This window comes from Epinephelus moara, chromosome 2 (genome assembly GCF_006386435.1).
Source record: "Epinephelus moara isolate mb chromosome 2, YSFRI_EMoa_1.0, whole genome shotgun sequence".
Lineage (NCBI taxonomy): Eukaryota > Metazoa > Chordata > Actinopteri > Perciformes > Serranidae > Epinephelus > Epinephelus moara.
This window is the reverse complement of record NC_065507.1, coordinates 5,961,333-5,974,737: the sequence shown is the minus strand read 5'-3', so window position 1 is coordinate 5,974,737 and position 13,405 is coordinate 5,961,333. Positions and strand designations below refer to the sequence as shown.

At 43.3% G+C, this 13,405-nt stretch overlaps 1 protein-coding gene across 2 annotated transcripts in view; it reads left to right on the top strand.

Annotated features, from left to right (window-relative positions):
* Positions 1-13,405, top strand: part of LOC126397858 (fatty acid CoA ligase Acsl3-like) — a 44,146-nt gene that overhangs the window by 24,839 nt on the left and 5,902 nt on the right. For both annotated transcript variants that reach the window (XM_050056877.1, XM_050056867.1), the window contains exons 7-11: positions 1,529-1,652; positions 3,556-3,627; positions 8,918-9,057; positions 9,161-9,333; positions 11,693-11,767. In XM_050056877.1, the coding sequence (XP_049912834.1) occupies positions 1,529-1,652; positions 3,556-3,627; positions 8,918-9,057; positions 9,161-9,333; positions 11,693-11,767 (584 nt within the window). The remainder of the gene's footprint in view (positions 1-1,528; positions 1,653-3,555; positions 3,628-8,917; positions 9,058-9,160; positions 9,334-11,692; positions 11,768-13,405) is intronic.

Below are 13,405 nucleotides of genomic sequence, written 5' to 3'. Positions count from 1 at the left end.
AGTTTGCAATTTCAATTGGTTGCTATAGCGCCCCCCTTTGGCCAATTGATGTAATATTGCTTCATTGGCATCCTCCCATGACCCTCTACCACTGTGCCAAATTTCACATGGATTGACCAAGTCAGTGAGGAGAAAAACGTGGAACAGACACACAGACACAGAGTTTTTGTCATTATATAGTAAGATAAAAGAAACACCAATATAAAAACATCCATATCGGCTGATCAGTGTCAGCCCTGAATTTCAAAATCAGTGCATCAGTAGTTCAATTAGGAAGTTAATGTGTACATTTTATTATTATTTAACAATGTCAATGTTTTAATAATTATTGATTTATATAACACATGTACAACATGTTACTGAAAGCAAATTAGCACATATTTTTATCTCGTTTTTTTTTTTTTGTTAGTTCGGTTGTTTATTTGCATTTTGGTAATAAATGTGCAGAACTCTGTTGAGTTGCAGCACCAAATGTGCTGGGACCGCCACTGGCATAATGACTGGAAACAGGGGAAACAGCTGGCCTGGCTCAGTCTGATGTGACAAAATCAGTCTACCAGCACCTCTAAAGTTCGCTGAGCTCTAAAGCTCTTTGACTCAGGTCATCACTGTGAGGTTCAAGACAAAGTTTTTGCATGGACTGGACTGGATTACACATAATTTCTATTACTATTATTGTTCACCCAAAGTGAGCATATATTTGTTTGTTTGATATATATTTATGCCTGAGAATGTTTCCTCAGCTCAGTGTATCTGAAAAGGAAGCCAGCAGTTTCAGCACAGTGACACACAGGACATTAACGTCTTCACCACTGCTTAAATCTCCACTTTGACTCGTCTTTGCTGACCCTGGCTATATGCTGTCGGCTATAAGGTCGAGTGAGAGCGATGAGTTTAAGGAGAAATGCCAAATGCTCTTTCGGGCTAATTTCTTGGCCGGGCTTTCCATGTCAACGGAGCACGTGCACAAGTATGAGTCAGCCGGCTCTTACCATCATGCAACAAATGTTTACATTAAAACAAAAAGCGATCTTTCTCTCTGGGGAATGAGACGGGGGTGGGAGGAAATGCAGAAGGAAGGGAGTTCAGTATGAGTGGAGGAAAGAACGGGGAGGGTGGGAGTTGGGGTGAGAATGATGGAGGTTAGAGGGATTACGGATGTCATGATTTTAATCAGACTTCTTATGAAAATAATAGCTTTCCTTTGGGTATTAAGTAATAAGACTGTGTAAACCTCCTCCTCATGTATACTCTCAATTGCCAACATGTCCATTGAAATGTAATTCTCCTGGATTTAGAGGATCCAGAAGCACTGGTGTTCAGATAAAAATTGGACCAGTAGATCATTGTAAAGTCTAAGCAAAGGAAAGATGGCCCCCGTTTTGTGCAGATAACCTGATGCAAGGCGTTCATCTGCGAAACATTGCTATCGTATGATATATGACTCCAGAGACTGAAGCTAATGCTTGATTGAGATGGTGCAGATTACTCTCAGAGCATGTCTCAAAGAGTGCATTTGTCTTCACAGTGAGGAGGACACCTACATTGGCTACCTGCCTCTCGCCCATGTGCTGGAGCTCAGCGCAGAGCTCGTGTGTATTGCTCACGGCTGCAGGATCGGCTATTCCTCACCTCAGACTCTAGCTGACCAGGTAACACAAGACTGGAACTGGAATGTGTTTACTCAAACATAGCGTTGTGATTAATCTTTAGCTTCCTGTGGTTGCTTGGGTTATGACAGTTCTAAATATTGATGCATTTAAGAGCCTGTTACGTCCTGGTGTTAACATGCGTTTCAGTGACCTGAACACAAGCAGACAGCTGAGACATGTCATTGTTCACACCTGCGTCTGTAATGCTTCTCAACCTGACCACCTGAGTTTAAATTTTGTTATTGGCCACGTCACTTAAGCTAGAAGGTAAAAGGGTCCTGCACAAAGTTATTACAACCCAGTCTCACTACGAAGTTGTCAAAAACCAGTGCTTGGTCAGTGACTTCCAGCCTCAGACAAAGACGAAAACACCTGTCTTTTCACGTCGTTATGATGCACGGTTGGTTGCCGTTATTGTTAAACAGCAGCCGGCAGTGTCAGAGGGAAACGTGGCGGGACAACAACGAAAGTTAAGGTGGTGGAAGTCTGAGTAGGGCTGGTGGAAGGGGTGGTGGTCCAATGACCACTGACTTTAACCTGGGAGGACAGTGTTTGCTTCCACATGGACGGTGTTTGTTTTTCCTAACTTACCACGTGCGTGTGTTGGCAAAACGTAGCCATGTGTGTGTCCGTACATTTCCTGTGAAAACAGAAGTGTATTTTAAAAACAGACAATGCATGTAACCGGCTGAAGTTGACACGGCGTCCCAGAACGTCAACAACCAACACACCCAGGGTACCTTGCACGTCATATCTGGACATGGGAAGTCCATGACCAAACGTCAATATCTGACGAGGTCGGTGTGAGAATGTGTTGGTTATTATATTGACACTCTCACTAGCATGCTCGCTAGTCACATTAGGGGTTGTTTTCACACTGCTGGAGATGTCGCTGTCAGCTAAATTCAATACGTCTCCCTCTAAAGAACAAAGTGGTGGATGGTCACACAACACTTCAGACAATCCGTCATTAAATGGGCAAATTATATAGAGTTTAGGGCTGACCTTCGACTTCATTTTAGAAAATCGAAGCTTCAGAGCTCAGAACGATTTTAAATCAAAGCCTTTGACGACCAGGGGGAGTGGGGAAAAAAAGTCCAAAAAAGGTGGAAAATGTCACCATCAGCACATTATTTTACATCAATAAAATCTATTTTATCATTATTTTGAGTCACATTGTTGAAAGAATTTAGTCGTCTGTGTTCAAGCAGGATAATAGGTCTCCATTCATTGCATGTCGGGCTTTCTATTTCCTTGTCGGAGATGTTTTCTTTTTTAATTACATGATAGCTATTCTCCCTTAACTCACCAGTAAAGAATACCTTTGTCCATTTCAAATAACCCGTGGCAATAATAATATCCCTGTTCTCTGATTTACTGTGAAACTTTTTTAGGCAATTCATGCAACAATCAGACCAGATGACTTCTTTACTCAGCCTAATGGGGTTAGTGTTGCGTTCAAGGTCCCCCAAAAAAACGGGAGAAAAAAAAAAGAGTGATTCAAGCAATCGGAACACAATGCTTCTTGGTGGTCATTTACACTTGTATTTAGTCCACTTGTGATCAGATCATCCAAGATGCATGTCAACACCAGGTGTAAACAGGGTCTGAGAGGCTTGGCTTATTTTGTTGGAATAAATAAAAGCTGAAAATATTAGTTGATTAAGCAATATGTCCATCACCAGAGGATTAGTCAGCAACTATTCTGATAATCGTTTGAAGCAATTCTTTGTGCAACAATGTCAAAAACGTAGTGGTTTCATCTTCTCGAGGGTGAATATTTTCCTCTTTGTTCTTTGATAGTGAACTAAATTTCTCTGGAAAATACATTTCAAGTCAAACAAGATGCTCCAAATCAGATCTGTGCAACCATTGTTGTGACTTTTCTTTTTCCCACTCCAAGTCAACCAAGATCAAGAAGGGAAGCAAAGGAGACACCAGCGTCCTGCAGCCCACTCTGATGGCAGCTGTCCCGGTACGTCAAGACGGTACACTCAGCCCAACACTATGCTCTAGACAGTATGTTTGAGGAGCCTTAACCTGTACAGAATGTCTCACTGAGTCAGTCTCCCGCAAGTCTGTGTTTCAAACTATGCTGTTTGGCCTCGTCTGGCAGCGCCGTCTTTGTTCATAGTCCAGCTGTGGTGTAGCAGCGATGGAGTCCAGCAGGCCTGGATCTGCTGGATCTGTCTCTGGCCTGACTGTGGTGTAAATACTATCTGCGTCCTACTGCTGGCCAATTTCTGCTCTCCATCACTAAACAATGTGAGGGCTTAAGTATCTGAGGTTGGCTTGCTCTGCTTGTCTTTGAAGTATATTTGAGTGATTAATCCATTCCAGCAGTGATGACGCCAGGATGGTCTTTACTCAGAACCTGGCATTGCTGTATTTGTTTTGTCAGTGAAGAGCAGAGTGGGTGTTCCATTGTTCTTAAGTGTTTTATTAGTTGAAGAAGGACTTTACAATTTGGGGAAACATAAAAGCTGGGCACGCAGCGTGAGCAGAGACGATACGATACGATACGATACGATACGATACGATACGATACGATACGATACAATATATTTAAATGTCCCCGTTGGGAAATGCTTCGTGAACTCGGAAGCTGCGCAAGTATTTTTACATTGGACACTCTCTGTCCACACTAAATCTATTAAACATGGATCTCTGTTATGCCATGTTAACAAGCCACACACCAATCAGCTGTGTGCTCAGAGACCTCAGACTGGCGATGTGACCACCGGAAAGATGGGCGAGTACTTACTTCCTTGTTGTTCATATTCACAATAGTACTATCGTGTGTTTACGTATCATTGTTTTAGCTACTGTACTATATCATACCACCATCTCCTCTTTGTAAAACACGCTAGCACACTAGCTCTGCTGAGAGAGGGTTTCGTATAGATCAGTGATTCCCAACTGGTCCAGCCACGGGGTCCAGATTGCTCCTCAGCCATTAGTTCAAGGTCCACAAAGTTGAATATATTCAGCGTCTGCGAGCTAGTTTGCTGTCTCTGTTAAGTAGCTGTCTGTTCTTTACTCATTCGACAACAGGAAACCGCACTTCAGAATAAAAGCTTGTACCACAAATTCACTGTATTTCAAAATTAGTGTGTTTTTTTTACAAATTTGACATGTTTGCAAGTCACTTGCGGTCCGTTCAGAATGGACCCACGACCCACTTTCGGACTACGACCCACCAGTTGGGAACCACTGGTAAAGATAACTCCTCATTACAACTCTGTGAATCAAAAATCCATTGCGCTGCTTTCAACGTGGCATAAAGTACAAACGAGGTGTCTGACAGAAGTTCAGCTCAAAACGGTGCGCCGTATCACTCGCATACAGTTAGGACATTCCAGTAGAAAACAGTGCAGTCGAACTGATTCAGTCGTTGACGCTCACGCTGTTTTTAGTTAAGACATGGTGTAATAGGGTATCCGCACAGCTATTAATATGGTTGATGGATCATTACACTTAAAAATGTATATTTTCCAATGAATTATGTATTAAATGAATGGTAGCGGGCACTTAAATTGACAAACCACAGATGTTTATTATTTATACCAGGAGGCCAGACACTAACACAAGGCAAAGCAAATGTATTTGGACAGCACATTTCAACAACAAGGCAACTGAAAGTGTGGTTGGACTGGTCACTGGAGCACTAGGAGTTTTTGATTTGCTCATCAATGTCACTTTTTGTGAGCCGACCAGCCACAGCTTGGATGGGATGGGACATTAAATAAACGTGCCGCAGCATACTTTGGAAATGTTGAACAAATTAGAGACTAACCACCACGTAGATTATTTTACACGCACAAGGATTTCACGAGGAAACAAAACCTACAGAAAATACTGGTTGTGTATTTCTTAAGCCCAGTTCAGACCAATGATTCACAACACAAGGCAAAGCCATTTCAGAATGTTGCAGAGAAAAGTTGCAGCGGTGTGAACTGGTCTGAGCTCGACTCAGGCCGGCTGATGGTGTCACCTGCGACTCAGCTGGTCATATTGCCGGCGGCTGCAGCAGGTGATCCCTCCCTGCCGAGCCCTCTGTTTCCTCACGGTGTGGCGGTATTGGATGGTGGGTCACTGCTGCTGCTCGCTGTATGTGCTTATGCCCCACACACACACACACACGCATTCTAAATGACTGATTAACTGACACTGCTTACTTATATTATTGTGTTATTTGTTTCTGTTTCTCACCGTTTCATCACTACTACAAATGCAGCTGTAGCCAGTATCTCACTATCACTATCCTCATTCATATTTTAAGAAGCTACAAATTATATTCAGCCACAAAATAAACCTGAAAAGCTGCAAATCAGAACAGAAGTACAGAGAGTTGTTGCATTGAGATGATACACCGTCTCATCTAGCTGCATTAGTGTGAACCAAACATTGCAGAGCGACACATTGCAAGTAGCTGCCTGTTTTTTGTCTCATGTCATCGCGAATCTTTGATCTGAACTGGGCTTTAAACTGCTGTATTGTCCAACTGAAATAGGAATTGGTGGTCTGTCGAAAAGTCCACAGCAGTGATTCAGCCCTAATCCATTCCTGATTCAAAGTACTTTATATGTCTGCTAAAAAGTTCACAGTTGATTCAAAGAGGCGGAGCTATCATAAAGATGGTTCGTTTTTATGAATTCCAAACCCAGGCTGAGTAATGTGATGATTTTAGTCAGTGAAATGTACGTAGATATGATGAAACTCTAACCACTGCCGTGAAGACTTTTGAAATGATTAAACCCCCTGACAATAGGAGATTATAATTCCATTGCTCATGTTGGCTAGACTGTGCGCCGGCCAGTTGGAGACAATACGCCCTTGCCGCTGTATTCTCTCCGTCTCTCTCACACCATGAGTTCAGCTCCACCCCCATCTCCCAGTGGTCGTAGTGTAAAGGGCAGAGGGCCCCAGTGTCTGGAACCATTCACAGCTGTAAACAGAACGTGAGAAAGCCCCATGTGGTTATCCCCACGACACACACACTCATACACGCTAACACACATACACATACAAATTGTTTGCTGTGATATGACGACGGGCTGCTGCATGAATCCTGTATCGACTTCCTCTCTCACTGCTTTAGCTTCACCCACAAACACACACACACACACACACAGGGAGCAGCTGGCTTTTATTGTTTTTGGTTTTTGCCCTTTTACCCATTTAAGTATGAGTCCAGCTTTTGAAGACTTTGCTGCTTTAGATGATGAAGTGTTCTTGATCTATGGGTTTCAGTTCTTCCCACTGCCGTCCCTTTGACAGGAGGAATCTAAAAAAACCAAGTGAGGCATGTGACAGTGTTCCAGCCAAGAAACAAAATTGTACCAATTCCTTTGATATCTCAGTTCCCAGCACCGTCATGTTCTTATCACCAGTTCACCCCATTTTATCCAGTTTTTCTCTGACTAAGAAAGCCAAGCCAAATACACAAATTCAAATAATTCACTCTCATAAACCCACATTACTCGAAATGCCAAGCACCAAACAGACTGCAGCGCGGCTCAGGCTGCATATTTCTGTCTGAACCCAACCTGAGTCCAAGAGAGCAGGAACAGAGTTTGACCCGAGCCTGACACAGTTAATGTAAGGAAAACAGCCCGCTCCGCTTCTGCTGAAACACGCAGGAGACACTCTTTACACCACCGTGGCCAGTTCCTTGTGTCACTGACAACAAACCGAAAGGTGACCCTCCTCCGTAGGGTGTCTGGGCTCAGCCTTAGAGATGGGGTGAGGAGCTCGGACATCCGGAGGGAGCTCGGAGTAGAGCTGCTGCTCCTTCACATCAAAAGGAGTCAGTTTCAGGTATCTGCTTCGGATGCCTCGGGGCGGCTCCTGTTAGAGGTGTTCAGGGCACGTCCCACTGGTAGGAGGCCCTGGGGCAGACCCAGAACATGCTGGAGGGATTACATATCTCATCTGGCCTGGGAACGCCTCGGGGTCCCCCAGGAGGAGCTGGGAAGTGTTGGTGGGGAGAGGGACGTCTGGGGTGCTTTGCTTTGGCTGCTGCCTCTGCGACCCAGCTTCGGATAGGCAGATGATAATGGAAGGATGGATGGACTGAACGCTAACGTTGCTCTGTGTCTGCTTGATGTTTAAGTAGGCAATAATTTGCTAACATGTAGCCATAAGCTGGTGATTTGAGGCGGCTGTGTGTCTTTCAGCTTTTTTCTGCCCCCTAGTGGCCAAATGTTGATTAATGCAGCTTTAAGGAATTTGTTGTTTTTTCATTTGCAATACTAAATGCAGTTTTACCAGATCACTTTTTTAGTTTCACTGAAATCTCTTTTACAATGTCTGTTTTTTTTTCTATACAATAGTCAAACATAACTATCCTAACTATACCGTGGCCTTAAACCACACCCAACATTTTAGGTTGAAGAAGTTTACTGCAGTTCTCTTCTGTTTTTCAGTAAGCACATCCAGAGACTGACTCTGGTGGATTCTCTTGGTTTTGTAGGTCACTTGTTGCAAAGAGTCCATTGGGGAGACTTGCTGTTACGCAACTAAATTTAAGAGCATGTGTGTTCCACATTGTACCCATTTGTTTCTCCGGACTTGATGTGTATAGAAAAACTTGTTCTGTCCTGTTCTGGTCTTTACGAGTTCTGCTTTTTACGAGCCCCAATCCTCTTAAATTTATTATTTAGTGATTTTAACCATGGACAAATTTTTGTATTTAGTGAAAAAAATCCATCATGTGCTCTGAGATTGGGACAACAGACCCTACTTCAGCTTCCATGAGCTTTTTTTCTTTTTAACCATCCCAATAAAAGAAAAATATTCTAAAAGCCCTAAATTTAAAAAACAAAAACAACACAATGTCTGTTGGTCTTGACTTCCTCAAGTATACATGTACATGCCCCTGTACTTCAGATCCAGTGTTTTGGTTTTGTCTCCACTTTGAGGTGTTAGAGCTCTGGATGGGCCCCATATTAGGAGCTGTTACGGCAGTGCAACTGTGCTTCACCTCATATCTCAAACTTCTGTCTTTTCACCAATTCAGAAACAAGACTTGCTGCCAACATTTATCTGTCTGACTGTGTCTTTGTCCGCATTTGCATTATCTCTCTGACATGTCCCTCCTCCTCACTCTTCTTTATCTTATCTGGTCTTATTTGGCCTTCCTCTGCATCAGTCTCACATGGAGCCTCTGTTTTTTTGCTCTCATTAATTAATTTAGTCTCAGCCTTTATCTCACCACTCTCATCCTTTGCCTCTGTCTCATCTCCGTCCCCCTCTGATTCCAGGAGATCATGGATCGTATCTACAAGAACGTGATGACCAAGGTGGAGGAGATGAACTGCGTCCAGCGAACACTCTTCATCCTGGCATACAACTACAAACTGGAGCAGTTCGCCAAAGGATACAGCACACCTCTATGTGACAAGTGTGTAGATGAGTTCCTACAGCTGGCATTTTGACGAGAGTTTGAAGAGTGTCTTCATGTTTGTCTCAAGTTAGCATACTGTTCCTGCCTTTTCTCCATCCAGACTGGTGTTCAGGAAAATTCGCTCTCTGCTGGGAGGACGGACGCGAGTGTTGTTATCAGGGGGAGCGCCGCTCTCCGCCGCCACGCAACGCTTCATGAATGTGTGTTTCTGCTGCCCGGTGGGTCAGGGATACGGCCTGACGGAGACCTGCGGTGCTGGAACCATTAGCGAACGTAAGCAGTAATGAGAGTCACAAAGTAGCATATGGTTAGAGAAGACTATATTGAAATAATACTAATTAAATAATCAGGAATATTGAGAGAATGTAAGAAGGGAAAGATGTCTACCAGCTGTGGTTGGTTGTACCTCGTCACGTGACATGCGGCGCACGCTGCTGCTCTCCAAAAGTTGATCTCAGGGCACAGCCGTCGTGCCTCAAAAAAAAGGTGCTTAGGAACACTGGAAAAAAGCAGTATCAGTTTAAGTGCGCTCTATATTTACAATATTTTCACCCCTTTGCCTTGCCATTAGACGGCCTTTCTGAAGGGAAACTGAAGCTATTGTCTCAAAGCTATCAGACTCCACTGACAAAAACAACCATTTTACTTTGCAGAAATGGGAGTTGCTGGTTTACGCCTGCCTTGAACGGTCAGTGGAAAGAAAATACACTGCTAAAAAAACTTAACACGGAATCATCACAGTATAACAAGTGAGTTAAACTTCAGGGATCTGTCTGTTTAGGAAGCACAAGAACAAACTGTCAGACTCCATGAGGGTGGCACGAGGGCCTGACGTCCTCTAGTGGGACCTGTGCTCTCAGCCCAGCACCGTGCAGCTCGACTGGCACTCGCCAGACGCCACCAGAAATGACAGGTCCACCATTGACGCCCCATTTTCTTCACAGAGGAAAGCAGGTTCACACTGAGCACATGTAACAGGTGGAAAAGAGTCTGGAGACACCGTGGTGAACGTTATGCTGCCTGTAACTGCTGGCCAGTATACGTTTTGCTGCAGCCCCCATCTGCAGCAGTACATTGCTTAGCTGCCGTGCCGGTAGATTTGATTTATCAAAGAAATTAGCAAAGCAACACTTCACATAAAATAAGCACAGCAGAAATATCAGATGTGTCGGACCACCATGTTTAACTATGTATCTTCAAACGGTACAGTTACGGCTGAAAATTTCAACAGAAGTAAAACAAGTTTCCTGATTTGACACACCTCCAAAATTGAAATCAGTTGCCTGTTGTCTACCCAGATGTGATTCAGTCTTTACCTGCGAAACATCAGGATGCTAGCATTGTCATTGTGAGCGTGTTAGCATGCTGATGTTAGCAGTTAGCTCTATATCCCAGTTCAGACCAGAGATTCACGACGAGATGAATTGAAACAGGCAACTACAGCACTGTTCTGTAGTGTTCTAAAAACCTGCCAGTTCACACCAATGCAACTAGATGAGATGGTGTATCATCTCTGTGCAACAACTATCTGTACGTCTGTTCTGATTCGAGCTTGTCAGGCTTATTTTGTGGCTGAATATAATTTGTAGCACCTTAAAATACGTTTTAAAACCAGCCGCCAGCGATGTGACCAGCTGAGTTGCAGGTGACACCATGAGCCGGCTTGAGTCGGCCAGTTCACACCGCTGCAACTTTTCTCGGCAACGTTCTAAAACGGTTTCGTCTCATCGCAAATCTTTGGTCTGACCTAAGTCTAACACTCTCTGCCACTGTCACAGAGCCTCTATCATGGCTGTATGCTCTTAGTCTTGTTCGTCAGCAATAACTCAAAGTGAAAGGACAGCGATACATCGACAATAACGACTGCTTCTTAACTAGAGTGAAACTGAAGTGAAAGTAAAGTAGCTCTAAATTAAGATTCATTAACTGGAACACTTGCACATTGTTGCAGTTATGGGAAGTTACTGGAGTTTCCACAACCTGCAGCTGCAGATAAAAGCAGTGGGAGGATGTGAAAATGAAAAAGGGCTGGGAAAACAGATGAGAGGAAAGTAATAAGTAGATATATTGTGCAGGGGTTACAGTAAACAGAGGGGAGTAGGTTATGTTATGAAAAGGAAGGCAGTGGTGTGTTAAAAACAACAGTAGCCACAAGTCATCTTGCACTTTGACCCCAGTTAGCATGAAGTTAGCAGCCTGTCGTGAGCTGTTAAATTAAGACGGGAAAAGTTGTGGACCTTCATCGCAGCTTCTCGTAAACAGGGAAATCATTTTTTTATGTCTTAATATTGTGCGTAAAAGAATGCCACTCATATCTGTGGCGGTGATAACAGTCCCAATCATCTGCTTTGAATGTCGTCGCTCATGTATCGGCTTTCACTGCCAACACATTTGTCAAATTGTGGAAAAAACTCCCAGGCTTTCCCAGGCAGACTAAACCAACAGAGCGGCCCGCTGCCCGTCACTCTGCGCTGCGGTCATTTGAGCCAGGAAAACACTGTTCCGTGGACACTCCTTTGGGATGGGGTTTCCATGGCGAGGGAACAAGTGAGGTCGTGTTGCTATGGTATTAAATGTCGTGCCTTGATGCTAGTGTGCTTCCTGATCACGTGTGTTGTCTGTTTTGTTCTAGTGTGGGATTACAGCACTGGGAGAGTGGGAGGGCCGCTGGTTTGCTGTGAGATCAAGCTCAAAGACTGGGTGGAAGGTGAGTGAGAGTCACACACACACACACACACACACACACACTGGAGCCATGATAAAATAATACGGTGTAGCATGGACTCACAGGAACAGACTTCTGTAGCTGCTCCGCAACCTTGTAAGGACAACATACTTCTCTTCCTTCCACTCCTGTACAATCTCCATCTTTTTTACGTAAGAGATCATAACTCATTTTTATTACACCCAGTTAAATCTTGATACTTATCAAGTTGAGTTTATTGCCTGCTTGGCGCGCAGAGCAGAAATATAACTCAGAGTAAACACGCTGTTAGTTTTTTATCTCTGCAAAATCACTGCATAGTGATCGAAACAACTGAGGGATTGATTTAAAAGAGTTATGGGTTAGAAAATGAGGATTTTATTATAAAGGAAATACAGCACCCAAAGTCCTTAAACATGATGCAGGGATACAGTGGAACAAGATTCAAGGTGATTTAAGGGCTATATCAAAACCTGAGAGAATGTAAAGCCTTCTCAGCTGTGTACATCAAGACGAAATGGGAGGAACTGAACACTGAAGAATGGCTTGATATGTGCAAAACACAACACACCACTACAAACTGAACGACATGGAGGGAGTTTGGGTGGAAAAATTCAATACGCTACTTCATTACACCTAAAATAAAGAGTAAAATAACTGGGTTACAACAGCCATTTTGGTGAGTATGTGGGAATAGAGAGGCAAACCACTCATATTTTTTGGGAATGTCACAAGCTACACCAATGATGGGAAAAGGGCAGGTAGGCACACCAACATTTACAAACACTTGGCTGGCACTGCACCGTCGTGGAAGCTTAAGAAGCAGTCTCATTCCATCATTATAGGCCACACTGAATCTTTGCATGTTGCTCTTCCTATAGGAGCGCAGTATACAGAGGGCTACAAACTGCTCGACAAAGAGAGATCTTCACATTAACTGAACACATGCTGAATTTGTGGGCAAGCATATTGCATGCGCATACAACTTGCAACACTGCCTGTGGATGTCTTTGTCAACAGATAAACCATTGAAAATATAATGACGGAGATATTTAATCTCATTACGCACTGAGCAACACCAGATAAAAAGAATTCAGGAAATACTAATTTTCTGTCTTTATTTCTAACAATCATAATGTTGCTCTTATTGACATATATTTGATGTCAAAATTTGCACCATGGTCAGAGCAATTTTCAATAGCTGTTGTAGGCCGGCATTATACGGGCAGAAAACTACCAAATCATCTGCAAACATGAGATGATTTATTTAAATATTGCCAACCATACACCCTGTGTTACATGCATTCAACTGTTGGGACAAGTCATTTATATATACGTTAATAAGAAAAGGAGACAGAATGCCGCCCTGTTGAATTCTGTTACTTACATGAAATGATTCAGGTACAGAACACCCCCGTCTAACCTGCACAGACTGATGAGCACACCAGTAAACAAGAATTCTAATTATCCAGTTAAGGACCCCTCTATGATGCAATTTAATGAGTAATCTCACTATATAATGATGAAAACTCTGTGTGTGTGTGTGTGTGTGTGTGTGTGTTCCACGTTTTTCTCCTCACTGACTTGGTCAATCCATGTGAAATTTGGCACAGTGGTAGAGGGTCATGGGAGGATGCCAAT